At 40.3% G+C, this 20329-nt stretch overlaps 1 protein-coding gene across 1 annotated transcript in view; it reads right to left on the reverse strand.

Moving 5' to 3' along the window:
* Positions 1-16509: 16509 nt before the first annotated feature.
* The window catches only part of APCDD1 (APC down-regulated 1), a 39631-nt gene continuing 35811 nt past the window's right edge, over positions 16510-20329 (reverse strand). Inside the window, exons 4-5 of the mRNA XM_063450467.1 lie at positions 18907-19228; positions 16510-17612 (exon numbers count right to left, since the gene is read on the reverse strand). Coding sequence (XP_063306537.1) covers positions 17158-17612; positions 18907-19228 — 777 coding nt within the window. The 3' untranslated portion in view covers positions 16510-17157. The remainder of the gene's footprint in view (positions 17613-18906; positions 19229-20329) is intronic.

Genomic DNA, 20329 nt, shown 5'->3' on the forward strand with positions numbered 1-20329 from the left:
TGCTTAATCATTTCTTCTAGTTGAGAACCAACCAATTTCCCACTTTCTAGTGGCAACTCACACAAGGAAGCCTTCGATGCTGTATCAGCAGACCATGAACAAAGCCATAATGCTCTTCTGACCACCGATTCCAATCCAATTGCGCGTGCAGACAATTTATAGCCTTCCTCCGATATTTCATGCATAAAGTCATTTGCCAACCTGATGTTGTGCACAATTTGAGGAATTTCCTTTTCCACACCTTCCATCAGACACCTCTCAATAGCTTGAAGCCACACTTTTTGTCCTCTCATGGCAGAGACCCCTGCTATTGCGACCTTTCTTTGAAAACCCGTAGTTTGGGAAAATTCTTCTACAGGATGTCTCTGCTCTTCTGTCCATTGGATTGTTTGAGCCAGAAACTTCACTGATTGGCAGGGTAGTCTTTTTGGACAGTTGTACGACTTGCGTGTCTACTTTAGGTAGATCTTCCCAACTCAAACCTTCTTGTAGTCTGACTAGTTCCTTAAAATGTTTGGAAATGAATGCCCTTTTCTCTAGATTCTTCCATTCAAGATATATATACTGGTTCCAAGACCTTAGGTTTTATCGGAAAACCTTTGATCTTCTTTTTTGTTGAATCATTCTTGGATAATACTGCTACCTCTTTAAGGAATATTTTTAAGTGTTCAGTAGAAAACCCCTCTTCCAAACTAGAAGCTTGCTAGAAAGTGACGAGTATGAAGTGTCTGAGCATTCTCCCGATGATAATTCAGACACAGAAAGAGATCTTTCTCTCTTATGTTTTTGGAATGCTTCTCTTGTGACGGGGTAGGAACTTTCGTTGTTTCTTTAAAAGACTCAAAAGTTTGTGAAAGGTTATCCTGGAACCAATGAAGAAATTTCTGCATATCCTGCTGCTTTGTTTTCTCCAAATCTTCAGAAGCACAGCTATTACACAATTTCTGGTAGCGGAGTAGTGGAGTAGTGCATTCTGCATTCCACAAAGTGTTATGTTTAGATTTAAAGCCTTCCTAGGTGTCGACATTGTCTCCTTGTCTACATCTTTAGAAGACAATGGGCCAGACATCTGAAATAAAATGAACTATTTTGAGAAAACTTACCCAAAGTAGAAGTACAACAGATGCCTTTAAAGAAAAGATAAAAAATATCTTACCTTAAAGACCTCTTAACCATGTGGAGGGGCTGGTGACACGGGATTCCCTCTTCAGACAACTTACATGCTTGTCCTCTGGGTTTGCATGGCTTAAATAGGCAGCTATATTTTAAATGAGCGCCAAAACAGAAATGTCTGAATTGCGAATTCAGAACTACAGTGAAACAAGTGAAACGCAAGGCTACTCGGGAGTGAGTTCTACCGGCATGCGCTCTACCGGCGTGCGCAAGCTCCAGGCTCGCAACTCCATTGACGGACCACCTGGAAACGCCTCTTACCTAAGCCGGTTTCCACATAAGAAGGCCGTCGATCCACTTGCTCTGTAACTTATCCACAGAGCGGGGCTCTTACCTCACCACCCAGGGAGCTCTCGGCCAGATCCCCCAAGAAGCAGCCCGTGCGCCTCACCAGACTTGTATTCCATCAGCGGTCCGTAGCTTATGAGACAAGAAAGAATACTGGAGGTCCTGTGGGTAAGTCCGGGTTTTAAAGGGGAAGTAGGGACTATTTAAATTTGCATTTATCTATTTTCAGTCCGCTTGTCCATCAGAAGGATACAAACCCACTTGCACTGCCACTATATGTTAGGAAAAGAATGTTACATAGGCTAACAAGAGACATGCACCCTCCAAGTTCAGCATTTTTTCTTATTGGTTTTTGCTGTTGATCCAAAAGAAGGCATAAAAAAAATCCAGCGCCTTCCCATTTTGCAACAAACTAGGAAAAAAAAAATGTTGTCCCCAGAATGGCAGTCAGATCTCTCCTTGGATCAAGAAGCTGTTTTCTCAAAGTGCTTTTGTCTTTTACAAATTATATAGGTTCATACAACTGAAAATGTATAATAATAAAAAATAAAAAAATAAAAATATTCCAGGCCTGATGTAAAAGCAAATCTAAATATTCTGAAGAAGTGCCTCTACATTAATCACCCCAGTGTGGAATTCAAGGGGTCAGTGCTGCAATGTGTCGAAGGTGGAATTGCACCAAAAAATATTATATTGCTAAGAAACAAACTGCATTCATGGAAAATTGTAATGATAAATTTGATATGCAATGTGTTATTGCAAAGTTTTACTGAATTGCTAGTGCTAGAAGGTGCTTTAAAGGGATTCTATAGCACCAGGAAAACAAAGCAGTTTTCCTGGCACTGTAGAATCCTGCAGTGCCCCCTCCCTCATGCCCACCTAAAATCCCTTTAGTGTCCTCGTTGCTGGATCAGGCTCAGCCCACGCTCCCCTGACCTCTGTGGGGGAGACCTAATGCGCATGCGCAGCAATCACCTGTCACCCTCATTAGTTAAATTCTTCGCTACATGGCAATAGCAAGCCTGCCGGTATGTTATAGGGATCATACTAATGGTGGCTTTGTATAAATCGTATGACTCGAGTTCCCAAGTCACTGGGGTACTGTCTCTACCCAACATCTCTGCAAGGTCTGGTGCTCCATCTCGTAGAGTATACACAGTTAGTCTGGCATCTCCTAGAGCACGGACTACTCCACGAATCATGGCCGGACTCTGCAACCGCGGGCATGGGACGCTGGCAATCATCCTCTTATACATTATCTATACTGGAACCAGTTAGGGATTTGTGAGGCCTATCGTGACTTCTCCAAGAAATTTTGAGGTATTGTAGAATGAATATATTTGTATGGTACACTTTTTTTGCCCTCTTTATTACAGGCCTACTGCATCGTCGCTTCCGGCATACCACAACTGACTGGTGCTATTGACTAAGATGTTTAATGGTAATTATGTGTTATCTAACCATTACGGCAATATTGCCCCGACCACAACTAATCATTACACACGTTTTCAGAATGCAGTTTTTAGAAATGCAGCAAGCACAATCACACTTATTCCAATTATGCTGAAGTAGTACCAAAGCAAAGTATTGAAAGAAGCCGAGTAAAGCTGATTGTTCAGACTGCCTTGACATACCAATTTTTACACTAGATGGCACTACAGTGGCATGCTTATGTTAAAACTGAAGCAGTTCCTCCCAGTCAGATGTGTATGCTTTATAGATCAGCAATAAATTTTATAAGTTATATGTTCCATACCCAATCTTGTGTCTTTAATTTCAAGTTACAATTTTTTTTTAAAATACTTTAAAGCAAAAGATCAGGTTCTGGCATGTAAAAAATTGCAGCTTGCTAGAACATGTTCTATATATTCAGTAACTCAATGCTCATGAACTATAATCAAGTCAGTAGCAAAGTTGTAGGGTTTGTTAAATTTAGTGTAAAATTGTTAATAAAAATCTGCGATTAGGTTTTTATGTAAAATGGTTTATACAATATGTGTCTTTTTCGTGATGAAGTTGTTGTCTCACTCATCCTCAAACTGGCTTTTAAACAGCTGCATAAGATCTCCATTCAATCATTTAAATTGAATCCGTTATCCAACATGCATGTCACAGTTATGGCACCTTTAATATAGGGATACACTTAGCTTAATGTCGCTGCATGTTGTCTTCACAATAGCCAAGTGTGTATTTGCCTGCTGCAAATCATCTTCAGAATTTCAATTCAGTAGCTCTTTTTTCCTCTAACACCCTTCATAATTTTCGGACAAACTAGGAAAACATCCATTGCCTTTATTTTTTGTCAATCTTTGTTTTTGTTGCACAGAGAAAGTATAAACAGGCTTGCTACGTCTACTTTGCTACGTGAACTCAGGGAGATGCATCTCGCTGAAAGAAAAACCTACTGTGGGCCTATAGACCCCCTGGTGCTGTTCTGCATATAAAACAAATAATCATAAGGAGGCAATTGATGAGTGTGAGGGAAAAAAGTAAAATAAATTTAGCATGTGTCAGGTAAAAGCTCACAAAGTTCTGGATAGACAAGATGGCATCTGATAGTACTATTAGAGCAGTACGGCAGAATTACATCAACTGGAAGGAACGTGTTCATCCGATCCTTTTACTCGGAATGCAGGCAGTCGGATTATGGAAGCTGCTGAGGTTATTGGGACAATGCGGGTTTCAATAGGCCTCAGTCCAGCTCCAGACCTGTTGGAGGGCTGGCATCTTCAAGCCACAGACTTAGCCTTTAAAGTATTTCCCAGCATGAGAGTGATGGAAAGCCTAGGTAGTTTTCCGCCGTCCCTTTTCTCTGCTTTCTGAGGCTGATGTGGCATCTGAGCTTTGTGCTTCTCCAAACCCTCACAGTAGTGTTGAAATATGGTGTATTTTGAGACTGCTCCACCAAGTCATGGAGGACTCCACTGGACTGCATGGAACCTCTCCCTGAAGAGCTCCTGAGTTTAGAGTGTTGCTGAGGGTTTCCACATCTGTAAGTGCTACAGCTTTTCACAATAATTACATTGTCTGCAAGTGTGCTAAACTGTAGTGCAAAAGAACATGTGTGCCTTATAATCTGACTAGCCACACACTACCCTAATGATTCATGCACAGGTTATTCTATATCAGGGCTGAGCAGAGTAAGCCACTTTGAATCTCTTCTCTCTCTATCTCTCCTTGTGCCCACATCTGAGGCTACAGGCTATGTAATCAATAAAACAAGCACTACTCCAGTCTTCCTGTTAGTCACAACAGTAAGAAGAATTGTAATGGGACATGCATCACTTTGAGACACACCACCCCCACACAGTCATTTTGTCACACTGAACCCACACAATCACCCTGTCACACTCACCTCACAAACAAACTCAGCCCCCCCCAAACAATGACCCTGTAATACTTCCTCCACAAAACACTGTCAGCACCCCCACAGTCACCGTGATACACTTCACCTACGCCTACCCGGTCACAGTCTCTGTCATAGTCTCTCTCATATACACACAGTAACACACATGCACAGGCAGCCCACTACAAACAGTAATCCCTCACACACATCACAGCCTTGCCATAAACAGAACACGCATATCAAAACCACAAGAAGCCCCCACATGCACACAAACAAGACCATCTTTAGTAATGAATGGAACCTGGGCAAGAATTAGCTTGGACCCTTTAGACCCCACTCATTGGCATGCAATCATACCCCACACTCCAACGCAGTGGCGGTACTAAAGTAAAGAGGGCCCTGGTGCAAGAATTGTTTGGCCCCTTTTCGCAATGGTAACCAAAACGTAGATCCCCATCTGTCGTGCAGCTCCAACAATGCTTTGATAGCTGGGGCTCTATATTTTCCCATGCTTGCAGGGCTGTATTTAGTCTGTATGTTTGAAAGTAATGTGTTTAGGTTTTGTTTGTACTATGTGTGTGTGTATGTAGGAGTATGTTTGTATGTGGTGTTGGTGTTTGAATTCAAGCATGCATTTATAAGTCATGTTGATTTTTGAATGCAAGGGTGTGTTTATATACATTTTGGTGTTTAACACCAAATGTATTTTTGTATGTCGTGTTGATGAAGGAGTGTGCTAGTATGTAATGTAGAAGTTGCTGACACACATACAGATACTCAGACACCAGGGCCGGACTGGGACAAAAATTCAGCCCGGGCAATTAAAGGCAGAGCAGCCCACTATTAGGGGCGGGGTCAGAAAGGGGGCATGTCATGTCACCACCACCAAATGAGTATGTTAATGTCACGCTGTTCCAGAGCATCCAATGTTTTTAGATGGAAGTAAATGCCATGTTGTTTCTTTTGGGGCGCAAGCATGCGCTGTGTTTGCTGGCGATTTGTCTCTGGTGCCCTCAATAGTGGGATACCAGAGATCAAAACAGGAACAGGGTTGTTAAAGTGTTGTGCATGTGTGGGGATGTTCCCTGTGGTGTTGTATATGTTTGGAGGTTGCATGTGTGTAGAACAGACTTTTTGAGTTGTATTGTGTGTAAAGGGGTCTGTTTGTGGCGTACTGCATGTGGCTAGGGACTGCAGTCTGTTTTTCTGGGTTGTAAAGTATGTGTGTGTGTATTTATATAGGGCCTGTGGTGTGTGTGGGCCTAGTGGATGTAGTGTGTGCATGTAAAGAGCTGTACTGTGTGTTTGTGAGTGTATCTAGGGGCTCTAGTGTGTGTATGCATATAGGAGCTGTACAGCACATGTGTATAGGTGCAGTGATGTATGCATAGGTGGTGTAGTGTGTACAGGGGGTGCGGAATATGTATTTGTAGGGGATATAAATTACTGTGTTTGCATGCAGGAGGTGTAATGTGTGTGTTTAAAGGGTCATAACGCATGAAAGTGCAGGGAGGGTAATGTATGTTTAGGGGGTATAGAGTGTGTATGTGAGTGCCGGGGGTATAGTGTGTATATAAGGAGTATAGAGAGTGTGTGAAGTGTGTTTGTGTGTAAGTGCAGGAGGTGCAGTGTGGATATAGGGCTATAGAGTGTGTGCTGTGTGTTAATGCAGGGGCTGTAGTGTGTATATAGGGGGATAGAGTGTGTTTGTGTGTTAGTGCAGGGGGTGCAGTGTATTTGTGTGTTAGTGCAGGGGGTGCCGTGTATTTGTGTGTTAGTGCAGGGGGTGCCGTGTATTTGTGTGTTAGTGCAGGGGCTGCAGTGTGTTTGCGTGTTAGTGCAGTGTGTAGTGTGTTTGTGTGTTAGGCAAGGGGCTGCAATGTGTGTGTTTGTGTTTGTGTGTTAGTGCAGGGGCTGCAATGTGTGTGTTTGTGTGTTAGTGCAGGGGCTGCAATGTGTTTGTTAGTGTAGGGGGTGCAGTGTGTTTGTGTTTGTGTGATAGTGCAGGGGCTGCAGTGTGTGTGTGTGTTAGTGTAGTGTGTTTGTGTTTGTGTGATAGTGCAGGGGGTGCAGTGTGTGTGTGTTAGTGTAGTGTGTTTGTGTGTTAGTGCAGGGGGTGCAGTGTGTGTGTGTGTGTTAGTGCAGGGGGTGCAGTGTGTGTGTGTGTGTGTGTGTGTGTGTTAGTGCAGGGGGTGCAGTGTGTGTGTGTGTGTGTGTGTGTGTATGTGAGGGGGGTGTATATAGGATGATATGGCCATACATTATTAATTTAAGAATTAAAAAAAAAAAGTAATTAAAAAAAATAAATAATGATAATACCATTTACTCCCCCCCCCTTTTAACTTGGCAGGGGAGAGAGGAAGTATTCACATACCTGGTGGTCCAGTGAGGGGGGGGCCTCGCGACGCACCGATCCCAGGTGGTCCAGCGGCAGGTAATTCAGTCTGTACCCCGCAGGGTACAGACCATGTTTCTCTCCCTCTCGCGAGCGCTGGGTTTTCAGAGCGTTGCCACGGGTTACCCTGGCAACGCTCTGATAATCTCGGAGCTCGCGAGAGGAAGAGAAGGAAGTTGCTCGGCGTTCTCCCCTCCGGCCCATGATGGGAGACAGGACTCCACCTTGGGGCCGGTCTTCTATCAGATTACGAACACCGGTGCTGCCCTGCATGGGCCGGCAGGAGAGATCTCTTGATCTTTCCTGCCAGCCTCGGCCCATGGCCATCGCGGCCCACCGGGCATTTGCCCGGTTTGCCCGATGGCCAGTCCGGGCCTGTCAGACACATATACTGACACACTAAAAAAAAACACACACACACTGACAGACACAAATACTGACACACACAAACACATATACTGACAGACATACTGAAACACACTGACAGACATACTGATTGACACACACACATATATACTGACCCATAAACCGACACTCACACTAACTTACACAGACACACACACTGACAGACATACTGACTCACACAGATACACATACCAACAGACAGACATACTGACACACACACACACACACACACACACACACTGACAGACGTACTGACACACATGGGCAAAGCTCTTCAGCATATGGGCAGCCCTTACTGAACTTTGACTATAGCATTTTTATGTCCACTTGGTGTGCATTCAGAACAGAATGACATGCCCTTTTTTTGTGCAGGCAAATCCTTTGGGCATGCCTCCTCCTCCATAGGTCAGCCCACCCCTGTCCTGATTTCCTACCTGGGAGTTACACTTTTTGGAAACTGCAAGAGTCTGTGGAAGTTGTAGTTCGTGAATGGTAACAGCTGAATTATAACTCTCATAAATATAAGTTATGGCCCCAGCACTACATGTGGCTCAAAAAGAGAAATATTGCAGGTGCGAAGGGTGGGCTTAGGCATAAACCCACCACCCACCTCAAAAAAACAAACCTGTAAAAAATAGGAATAGAAAAAAAAAACAAAAAAACACCCAACATAACTAACTGTTACCTAGCTTGCATGTTGCACATAATGTGTGAGCACATGCAAAGTACTTTTTAATCATCTCTAATGGGTGCTGCACAGTTTTGTATACTTAAATATGTTAATGAAAATATTTTTCCTAAACGTCATTCAATAGTCAATAAATGGAAGGAGTTAGTTTTACAGTATTTGGAAACATTTAAGGGATTCTCATGTTAACGTGTTATTACTCCCTGCATGGCTGTTCTGGCATGTCATAAGTGGATTGGCTGAATTCCTTGTCCTGAAAGATTTAAAGGACCACCAAAGGCAGCCAGACCACTTAATTTCAATAAAACTGTCTGGGTGAAATGGTCAAGTCATTTTACCTTAACGGTGTAAAACATTGAGGAGTTAATGGGCCTCCTGTTGCCTGATCATTGGATGTTCATAGCTGCATGATACTTATATTACAAGGCACACATTTAAATGCACATTTTAGGTTATTAGATAACTTATAGGAAATACCTAACCAGTCATGTTAGAAAAATAGATCATTATGAAATAGAAATGTATTTTTCTTGCATGATCTATGCTTTTTACATTGCACTCAATGACTTTCTAAGAACAAATGCTGCAATGTAACTGTAATAAAACTATTTGCCATTTTGAATTTAGATCCTCGATTAGTATAACTTAAACTGGGTAAAACCAAAAAACCAAAACAACTATTGAATATAATCCCTAGAAAGTGTCCCATGCTTATGAACTGTCAAGAACTGCCATTTATTATTAACACTATCAACACTAGGGGGCAGGCAAAACATTTGTATTGCTGTTTAACATTTACTTAAAAAAAAATCTCAGACTAATATTCCATTTCACATTTCTTTTTAAACCTGAATTCATTTTTCCCTTTTTATAGTCCAAAACAAATTGGCCATATCACTTAAAATTGAATTAAAAAAACTAAATTGACAAGACGCAGTTTATGTCACTGTTTGATATTTATGGGGGGTGATGCAGTAAGGATATCCTGTTATTATTACTTTGGGGCACAAATTCATGCATTCTCATCTGGATAAATAATAAAAAGTAAGAAAATTATAAAGTGACCTTTTTTCCAGCACATAGGAGGTTAGATCAACATTTTCCTCTCCTCTCAATCCAAGTTTGAGTGTTAATGGGCAGATACTCAGGTTGTTATCCAGTCTGGGTATGGAAGGACAAAACAAATGTGTTCCATGAATGGTCTGAGTTGCCTCCCTACACCTTCCCCTTTTTACAAAGATTACTATAGTGTCAGGAAAACAAAACCCGTTTTCCTGACACTATAGTGCCCTGAGGGTGCCCCCACCCTCAGCGCTGGTGACCTCTCCTCCCCGTCTGACGTCACTGGAGCCGAATGCGCATGCACGGCAAGTGCCATGCGTGCATTCAAAGTGTCCATAGGAAAGCATTTCTCAATGCTTTCCTATGGACGCTCTGCACGATGGAGGCGAAATTCGCCTGCAGCGTCGCAGATGCGCCTCTAGTGGCTGTCCGGAAGACAGCCACTACAGGCTGGATTAACCCCAAATGTAATCATAGCAGTTTCTCTGAAACTGCTATGTTTACATGTGAAGGGTTAAAACCTGAGGGACCTGACACCCAGACCCCTTCATTGAGCTGACGTGGTCTGGGTGATTATAGTGTCCCTTTAAGTAAATTATTGCTTTATAAACCCATGGCTCACCTGGTCCCTGTATTACCAGGAGGGATCCATTGGTTCCCTTGCAAACCCCTCACCCCCATTTTCTGTGGCAAGTTGTAGACAATAGCAAATAGCCGGAGCCTTATTGGCACTAAGTGGTAAACACATACAAATATATTAATTAATCAAATCCATCCATTGTTCCATATTAAAACCAATGCTGAAATTGACAGGCCGGAAAATGTTTTGTTTAAATCAGATTTATTGTTCATCAGATTTGGATTGCATTAATTTAATTTAGGCCAGAATCTTATTTTAGTAAATCTCAAAATTCTATTTTTCATTTAATATGTTTATTTTTGCACATAACTTGCAGTGCCACATCCACTACATCAGCTAGACTAGAGAACTATTAGCTCTGCTTTAGAGCCTGTATAACTCTGCACTGCTGGACTTGGCTCAGACTAAGAGATAGTTTACGGTTCTCTTGCTGTTTCAACGGAGGTGGGAGCAACCTGGCGAACCCCAGGTAAGAAGTCAAACCCTGGACTCCTTACACTGGAGGGGGACGTGTGGGTACTCCTGCAACTATAACCACTACAGTGTGCTGTAGTAATTATGCTTCTTGGAGTGTTCCTTTAAGGAGTGAACACAAAAAATGTAAGATCAATTGTTATATTGATTTGTATAAATAAACCCACCTTTTTCATATGTGCTTAAAAACAATAGATGTTCAAAGTGCAACCCCCAGCCCCGACCTGAAACTTGGGTTACATCGCAGGTGTTTACCTGATGGAATGCACTGAACCCTGAGGCCAAGGCTAGAATCATCACCTCATACCTGGTGACAAAGGCATTGACCTTGAAATGCAGAAGTGTCAGCAACTTGAGAACTTTGCTGAGTGACATTGTTAATCAGATCTCTGGAACAATGCATTCATCTTGCAATATTTTATCTCAAAAGCCTGACTGTTAAAAGGCACCCATCATACACAGCACCATGATATACAATGAAAGAAAACACCTTCTTTATGGTATATGCATCACAGTGTTTGCTCCTTTTTGTAAACCAGTTTATAACTAATGCATTTTCCTCCTAAAAATGAGTCATTGTGCATTTACAACCCTTCAAAAGGAATAAATCATAATTACATTGAGTTGCTAGAGAACCTGCTAGAAAAGAACTCTAATTTTAAGGATTTATGGTTTAATTTAGTAAACATTTTGTCACACTATGAGGGTTATTTACTAAAGTGAATATTTAAAGTGAATAAACACACACACACACACACACACACACACACATGCAGACAGGCACATACATACACACACAGACACATACATACAAACACATACACAGACACACACACATAGATACATACAGACACACATTCACATACACATACAGACACACAGACACACACAGACACATACATACCGACACACAGACACATACACAGAGACACACACATACACTAACACACACATACACACACACACATTCAAAATGTGACTTTCCTAGGTTCCAGTGGCTCAGATTGATGGGAGTCAGAGTTCCTACTCTGACTCCCTCTCCTTCCTCCGCGCGGCTCCCTTTGGCTGCTGGGAGGCATGACATTAACTGACTTCCTCCCAGCATCTGACATCATTAGAGGGGACCTGGTCGCGCTGTTACCGGACAAACTCTGATGATGAGATTTATTTCCATCAACTGATGGGCCCCTTCACGTATGGCCCCGGCAATTATACCGCGTGGCCGGGGCCACAACACATGGTGGAGGACACCTGGTCGCAAGGGTCTGCCCCCTGCAAACCGCGATATGTACGCCAATGATAGAAATAGCTGAGTTTCACTTGTTGTTCACTGGTTGTTTTGCCGGAAAATCTTCTAGTGGCTGTAAGAGTGATACATTTAAACTCTGCAATGTAAACATATTCAGTCCTGCAGAATGGCAATGCTTTACACTGCAGGATCAAAACAGGGGTGGGGGGAATTTGGGGGCAGAAGCACCCAGACCACTTTATTGAGATGAAGTGGTCTGGGTGCCTATACAGACACTCCTCACTTACCGACCGGGTTCCATTCCTACAACCTGGTCGTAGAATGAATTGGTCGGTAAGTGAGGAGTTAATTAACATTCGGAATGAAACGAATCGCACATGTCTACTCTGCAATCTAAAACATACAGAAACTGCAATCTTTACATTGCAGGGTTAAACACACCTCTAATGGCGGTCTTCCTGACAGCCACTACAAGCACTTCCTCTACAACAACGAGTAGAACTCGGTCATGTGATCAAATGCACTGAATTCAATGCTTTTCTTGTCACCTGTCTTCACCAAATGCTAAACAGACATAGAATCCCCCAATTATATCCTCCCCACTAAAAGCCACATTTCCAGCTTTTTGCGTCCAATCAACATTTCCTCCTTCATTCGCAGGACTTTTGAATGTAAGACGCCTTTACCCAGACACTGTCCATCATTCTCATGTCTATTCTTACTGTACATAAAAAATATATATTACTTGCATTTAATGGTTTGTTTTCTATTAAGTATCTACTCAAAAATAAGCTTGTGGCATACTGTAAGGTTACCTACATAAGGCTGCAACTCTTCCAACTTGCACCCATCCTGACACTATGCGTCAATATTATTGCATTATGACTGATGGCATGCACCCTTCTCACGCCGATACTGATGCTGCATCAAACTTTGGTGTGATTTCTGATGCTGAGCGCTCCGTTCCTGTGCCATTTTTATAGGAATACAGTCATGCATCATTTTAATGACACCGAAAGTCCTTAGTTATTCCTGCAACACTGCACGTGTATGTTCTGGGCGTGCAGAACTTACATAGGACTTTATTAGATATATATTCTTCCATCTCCGCATTCCTTGATTAGCTAGATATACTTCCAGCTTATGCTCCTTGCCCTATTGTGGTTCCACAGTGGTCCCAATATAGTGTGTTACTTTGGTTTGATGTCTTGATTTTCTGATCTGGCTCTCCATTGACTATTCTGATCTCTGGCCCCTTTTCCGGCTCTGTTATCTCGTTGTCTGACCTGCGTTTTTTCTTGACTTTGGCTTGTACATGGTTATTATATTCCTCTGTTTAACGTTAAAATGGGTTACCCCTACAGACCTGTAATACTGATTTACTCAGTGTGGGTTCATACTCTGCGTGTTAGGGCGAGAATCTGTGACACATGGTTACATTCACTGCATTTTTAAACAATATTAATTTACAAAATGACAAACGGATTGCTCCTAATGTTAAAAAAAAGACTAGGATTATATCTAGTCATCTATTTATCGTTCTAGCCCCCTTCTCCTCTTGGGTGTCTCTCCATCCCTCCTTCCTATGCCTGGTACATCTCTCCACTTACATATATAGATATGGAGAATGAAAACATAATAAAGACACCACATAACACTTTTTGTTTAGTAATACAAGAAACTCTCTTGCTGTCTTTCAGCTTCTTTCAGGTGATGGTGACGAGTAACCTTTTCCCCTCTCCCCCCTGTTTATCAGAGATGATACTCCTGATTCTCCTGAGAGTCTGAGTGGATTGTTAATTAACTAATTAACCTTGTATTAACCTTGTGTGAGCTTAACTCCAGTACATGGTCACTGGGTTCTGTTCATTAGGAGTTCTTGAGATCCACGCGCTTTTTAAATTAACATCAACAATGCTGATAAATTATTATTTTTATACAATAATGTGCATTTTTATAAGTATACATTTTTAAACAGATTCATAACCCACTCAAGCACAAATGTGTACGTCCATATATATTTTCTATTGTCAAGCTCCACTTTTCTCAAACACATGTATTATTTTCTGCACTATGTGGTCCCCTTACCCCAAGATGATGATTATTATGACTACAATACATTTGCTCACATTTATCTTTCTATTTCTAACTTTTTTCAAGCAGGCTTGGAAATGTTCTATGCCTCATAGGGTATTTAAAATGTTTTGATTTTTTCTAAAGAGGATGTATTCACTTATTTATTATTCTTATTATCATAGTTTCTTGTGCGAATACCATCTATTGCATTATGGCTTATTTTTAGTCTCCTATGTGTAGGTTTCTCTACTTGTTTTTAACATTATTTGTTCTTAAATTAAATGTCTAAATGTATTACAATGAAAAACTTTGTAAATGAAAAATGCAGTATACACACAGATGTGGGGTCTCTACATGACTACCAGAAAAGTGTACCCTAGGTAGGAGATACACCATTAACTGCACTTTATTATTATATGTCCTGTATGGGCTTATATGTGAGAAATACCATGCTAGGAATTGCATGGATAATATGTTAATGAGGCATTATGAAGTAGCCAATGATGACTGGAGACTTTGCCCTTATATGCCCATCTCCAATATGGAGTCATTAGCATGTCCTGAGGAAGCCACAATTAAATGGCGAAACGCAATGACATCATCGAGAGGGGCGGAGCTTGCGGATCTGAAGTGTATGGCGGGAAAAGTAAACAGAACTGAACCTGTTGGAAAGACGCGGCGAAATGCGGCCAGCAGTACCAGAGGACTTTACCCTGCTTCCAGAGACGCTTGCAGCCTACCCACATTGAGCAACGTTATAAGCCGTATCTACTCACTACCTGCTCTCGTAAGAGGCAGAGTTTTTATGGATTTATTTCTGTCACACATGTCTGTTTTTAATATATTATAAGTTTTATACCATTTAGCACATATACCATTTTTAAAAAAAGGATTATTCCCCACTCATAATTCTTATGAATGGTACTGCTTGTATAAGGAATTTTGATAATTTCATACATGCTCTGGATCAACCCACTGTAAGAGCAATCACTGTTTATGGTATGATTTTTAGAGTCTGTTAAGGGACAAAGGTTTAAAAATAATATCAGGAAGTATTACTTTACTGAGAGGGTAGTGGATGCATGGAATAGCCTTCCAGCTGAAGTGGTAGAGGTTAACACAGTAAAGGAGTTTAAGCATGCGTGGGATAGGCATAAGGCTATCCTAACTATAAGATAAGGCCAAGGACTAATAAAAGTATTTAGAAAATTGGGCAGACTAGATGGGCTGAATGGTTCTTATCTGCCGTCACATTCTATGTTAAAACAACCTATACTATTTGTCCTTCTCGTTTTCTTTTTACATGTTCAATGCACTTTAACCCCTTAAGGACCAAACTTCTAGAATAAAAGGGAATCATGACATGTCACACATGTCATGTGTCCTTAAAACGGCACCTATTGGAGATACAAAATACGGTTGTATATATTCATATTACATTTTCTAATACAGCTCCAGTTATTACCAGATTATCATTTTGTGCTATATTGGTGAATTAGGATTGCACCTAAGTGTGTAGCAGTTATACATTTAGCAAGCCATAGGAGTGCCTCTATCTATCTGTCCTTAATATATCGACTTTCTAGCATCCAAATTTCTTTATCACTATTAATTATCTGTCTTGAATTCTGTAATTATTATCCATCACCTTCTTTATAAGAAAGCTTGTAAAATCAATCAAGTTGTTCTCCTCTCAGTCACTGATTAATTTTCCTAACTCTTACACAACTTACAGGATTATTCACTAAAGAGAGAATTCTCATGAATTCATAGTAAATTCAAAATTTAGGTCAAAACAGAAGTACAAAACCTCTGTCAATTCAGTTTTCATTAAGGCTAATTTGGCCTTTAATTTGACAATTCTCATTGACGCTGTGGCAGGCCTATGCAATGTATGATCATGTACCCCCCTTATTTGTGCCTAGGTGAGGTGCTTTAAAAAACAAAACAAACAAAAAAAAACGTAAAATCTGTAAGCATTGAATTTGCCATTTAGGGAATGAGTGAGTGCGCTGGATCTTGTATATTATATTAAATCTTATTTTGTTTCTCTTCTGTATGCTTTATCTAAACTGACTACCAAGTGCAGAGGACAGACCATAAAATAAAGACTGACAGAGAGTTAAGATGAACACACTCACTTGCATATTTGCCTGTATGATTCACCACTTTTGTGGTCGGGGGCATTGCCCACTCCCCATGTTACCCAATATTAGCTCTGCCAAAGTTGGAAGGTCTTCTCTAGGGATTAGGAATTCAGACTACATAGTAATGCATTTGGTACGGATATAGGATGAATTCAAGAAGTTACACGAATTACACATTTTAGCCTCCGTGAACAAAATAATACTTACTGCATGTTATGAGAACATCAATTATACTTAGATATATGATAATATTTAATTTGTATTGATATGTAGAACATCAAATCGTATAAACGATCTTGCATCCTGTTTAATATAAAATGTGGACTATTTTTAGTATCTTAAATTCAGTGTAACAAAAATGAATTACATCCAGATATATTTTAGAGTTTTGAAATAATTAACAATATATTTACCAGGCAAACTGCGGAAAAAAAGTGTAAAAAAGAGTTAAAGTATCAATAGGCTAATCTTACACATCATAAAAACAATCAATTCTCACCCTGCAGAGAAAAAAAAAGTCTTCAAAAATATTAACTTCTCACTATCTATAGATTTTCTATATAGTATTTTAAAACTGTCTCATCTTTATTCTTTGGTGTAAAACATGTAATATGTTAATATAAATCAATTAATCTTTCATTTACATTTATGTACATTAAACAGATATTTACAGCAAATATTTTGTCATTTTCTATTTTCTGGTGGGTTAAAAAAAACAAAAAAACAGTCCGTTAGATCCCAGAGAAGTTCAAATATAAAACGAGCAATATTTAGGTAGCGACACAATACTGTACAAAATAAATCCTGCTATTTCAACACTGCTTAAAAATGGCATTTGTGGAAAGTTTCACAACAGCAATAAGGTACAGACAAAACATGGCTTAATATTTCTGTAAACTAATTAAGCTCCAGCAATATTTTAACAGAATGGTGTCTGCCGACCTAAAGTGCAATTACTGTTGTGCAGTCACATAAGGCAAGGTCGAGCTGGGCGAAGTTCAAAGACCAAACTTCAAACACAATTGTCCGACTGTTTAAAAGAAGACCAAAGGAAGAGAGGGAAGGGGAAGGAAGGGATATGAATGACAATGGGGCAACAGTTCTCAGGCATCCAAGTGCGTCAAGTAAACAAATGTAATTTCCACAAAGAAATAGATATCCTTGGTCCCATAATATCCAAATTTAACAGCGAAAGAATTTGTTCCTCCTTATTTTTAGGCTAGAAGGTCCAAATGTAGAATAGTACAAATAAACACAAGTACAACATTGGAAAGCCAGTATAGGCGAGTGTGGTCAGTTGCAGAATTCCTGTTCTGGGCTTTTTGATGTCCTTCCAGGGTCCCCTCAGTTAACAGAGAGGAGGAGGCACATTGGACAAGAGGCACTTGGTAAGAGGTCGCTCTCCGTTCAGGTCTATCTGGGCTGGAGCCATCGCTTGGTCTTTGGCCATTATAGAGCAAGTAAACTCCTCGAGTATCTTGCTCCATTCTAAAGAGCTCATATTCTGTGTGTGGTAGCCTTATTCCAAGTGCTACGCAACCATTGGTGTGAGTGACATCCTGCTCAATACCAACTTTCCACGAACCCTCCGGCCCACACTCATCCCCATTGAAGAAATTTAATAAGGAAGCAGTGGCAGAATCCATGGGGGTTACTTTCATGTGATTTACTGAAAAAGAAAAAAGAAATATACACTCTGATGATTTGATAGGTGAACTAAGGACTACATAAAGTGGTTTTGTAAAAATGTATAGCTTACGAATTCAAGAAAAACAAGAATAACATTGTCACAACGCGCTTACTACAGATAGCAAAAATATTCAATTAGCGATTTCTTTATAGGCAATGCCATACACACTGGAGCTAGAAACTTTACAGCAATTTTGTATCAAAGAATATGGAACTTAATACATAAACAAACAAACAAACAAACACTGCATTGACAAAAATTAAGCTTTGGGAAACAAACAACAAAAAGTAATTTTTTTTTACATTTTATATTATACACATATAGTAAACCATGAGAAATAGCTTGTTTTTCCTTATGAGATAGGGTCAGTTTACTAAGACCCAAAATAGCCACTCTGAAATAAAAAAATAAAAATAAAAATTAAATATTTCCAATTATTCAGCAGTGGGTTTTGTTTGTTTGCTAACTTCACTGTTTTGTCCTATATTCTGTCGCCATAGGACCACAACTTGTTCCTTATAATAATAAAATAATAATTCAAAGTCCTTTCTGCTAAAATACGTTAATGACAAAAGGTGCCATGGAATAGAATTTACATTTCTCCTGCAGAAAAGTAACAGAATAAAACACTAACAGGGTTATTCACTAAAGTGAGAATATTAGGTTGAATTCAAAGTGGATTTCAAATTAAGACCAAATTAGCTCAAATGGAAACATAGCTGACTACCCGCTTTGGGTAGTGACATTCACTCAGAATTCTTACTTTAGTGATTAACCCTTTATTACATGATAAGTACAGGGGGGTGAGGGTGCTACAGTAAGTTAGGTGGCTATGTCATTTCTTGGTTTGGTGAAAACTTACTACAGAAAGTGGTAAAACCTAAAACCTGGACTAGAGCAGAAACTTGAAATATATCTTTTATTTGTATTTATTTATAATTTTATAGTTTTTGCCCCTTTTGATCTATATAATGCACTAATGCAAGAATGGAGCAGATCCAGCATGATTTAACCTTTAATGCTCCCACCCCACCCCATAACGTTTGATTTTCCTTGTGAATGCTTATCTTTGGACTAAATTCAATCCCGATAATGTTGGAATGCAATACTAAAACAATGGTCGTGCCGGGGGATTCATACCAGATGCAACATGTTTGATGAAGAATTAATAGGTAAGGCGATACACATTTTCTGTTTTATGAGACATCGAATCAATGGCGTCATAGAATTTAAAATAAATAAATAAATTCACTGTACAATGTTAGTAACTTACCTTTGAACACAAATTCTGTCCCACCCATGACTTTAGTGGAGTGTAATCCCCTGCTGTAACGGCCTTTGGCATAAATGGTGAAAGTAGGATGCTTGCAAATGGGGTCTGAAAAATGGTAGTAAAATCCTTCCCAGGTGTGGTTGCTGTCATGGAAAATAAAGTGTCTGGTTAAGAACAAGACCGCAGGACGCACTTCGCATCTCTGGCTGACCCACTGTCCGTTCAGTCTGACTGTCAAGTCAGCTTTGGGAGGCAATATTGGAGGGTGGTATTCGTCTGAGTGGATAATGATTTTGCAGGCAACGCATGACTGATCGTGGTTCTGAAACAGAAACATTAACACGTTTTTTCAGCAGTCTTTTAAATAACAGAATAGGACAAGCCGTTACAAAATGAAATTTCTACTATTTCAGAACTTTTGAAGATTTCACCTTGGAAATCATGTTGTTGGGAATTTCATCGCAATTTCCATTTTTTTGCATTAACAATCACCATGGTAGGAGAGGGTCACCATGGTAGGAGAGGGTCACATACATACATATATATATATCACATAGGATATATATATATAGGATCGAAGGATGGACCACACTCCAGGCACTTCAGAGAGATCATAGCTAAAACTTAACTTTTATTACATCAGAACGTACTTGGAAACCAGAGAATATCTGAATGTACCTTTCCTGGTTAAATACTTATGTTATTATTATTATCTTATGCAAAAATATGTTGATATTTCAGCTTCACATATGGAGCTTTAGTCAGGACAACAAACTGAAACATTTCTGAAGTCCCCGGATTGTGGTCCATCCATGATCCTATGTTCATTGTGCCGGACCTGCGTGCGTATATGTATGTATGTGTATGTGTATATATAGATATATATATCATATATATCACATACACACATATCAAAAGAGTTGTGGTGGGGAAAAAAGTGTGGATGAAAACCCCTTCCACCTGAAGTAAGTGGATAGTTAATACTTTGCTTAACCCCTTAAGGACCAAACTTCTGGAATAAAAGGGAATCATGACATGTCACACATGTCATGTGTCCTTAAGGGGTTAAAGGACCACTATAGTGCCAGGAAAACATACTCGGTTTCCTGGCACTATAGTGCCCTGAGGGTGCCCCCACCCTCAGGGACCCCCTCCCGCCCGGCTCTAGGGGGAGGAAGGGGTTAAACTTACCTCTTTCTCCAGCACCGTGCTGGGGACTCTCCGCCTCCTCGGCTGAATGCGCATGCGCAGCAAGAGCCGAGCACGCATTCAGCCAGTCTCATAGGAAAGCATTTACAATGCTTTCCTATGGACGCTGGCGTCTTCTCAATGTGAAACTGCTATGTTTATAGAAAAAAGGGTTAATCCTAGCTGGACCAGGCACCCAGACCACTTCATTAAGCTGAAGTGGTCTGGGTGCCTA

Source organism: Pelobates fuscus, chromosome 4 (genome assembly GCF_036172605.1).
Source record: "Pelobates fuscus isolate aPelFus1 chromosome 4, aPelFus1.pri, whole genome shotgun sequence".
In the NCBI taxonomy this organism is placed as follows: domain Eukaryota; kingdom Metazoa; phylum Chordata; class Amphibia; order Anura; family Pelobatidae; genus Pelobates; species Pelobates fuscus.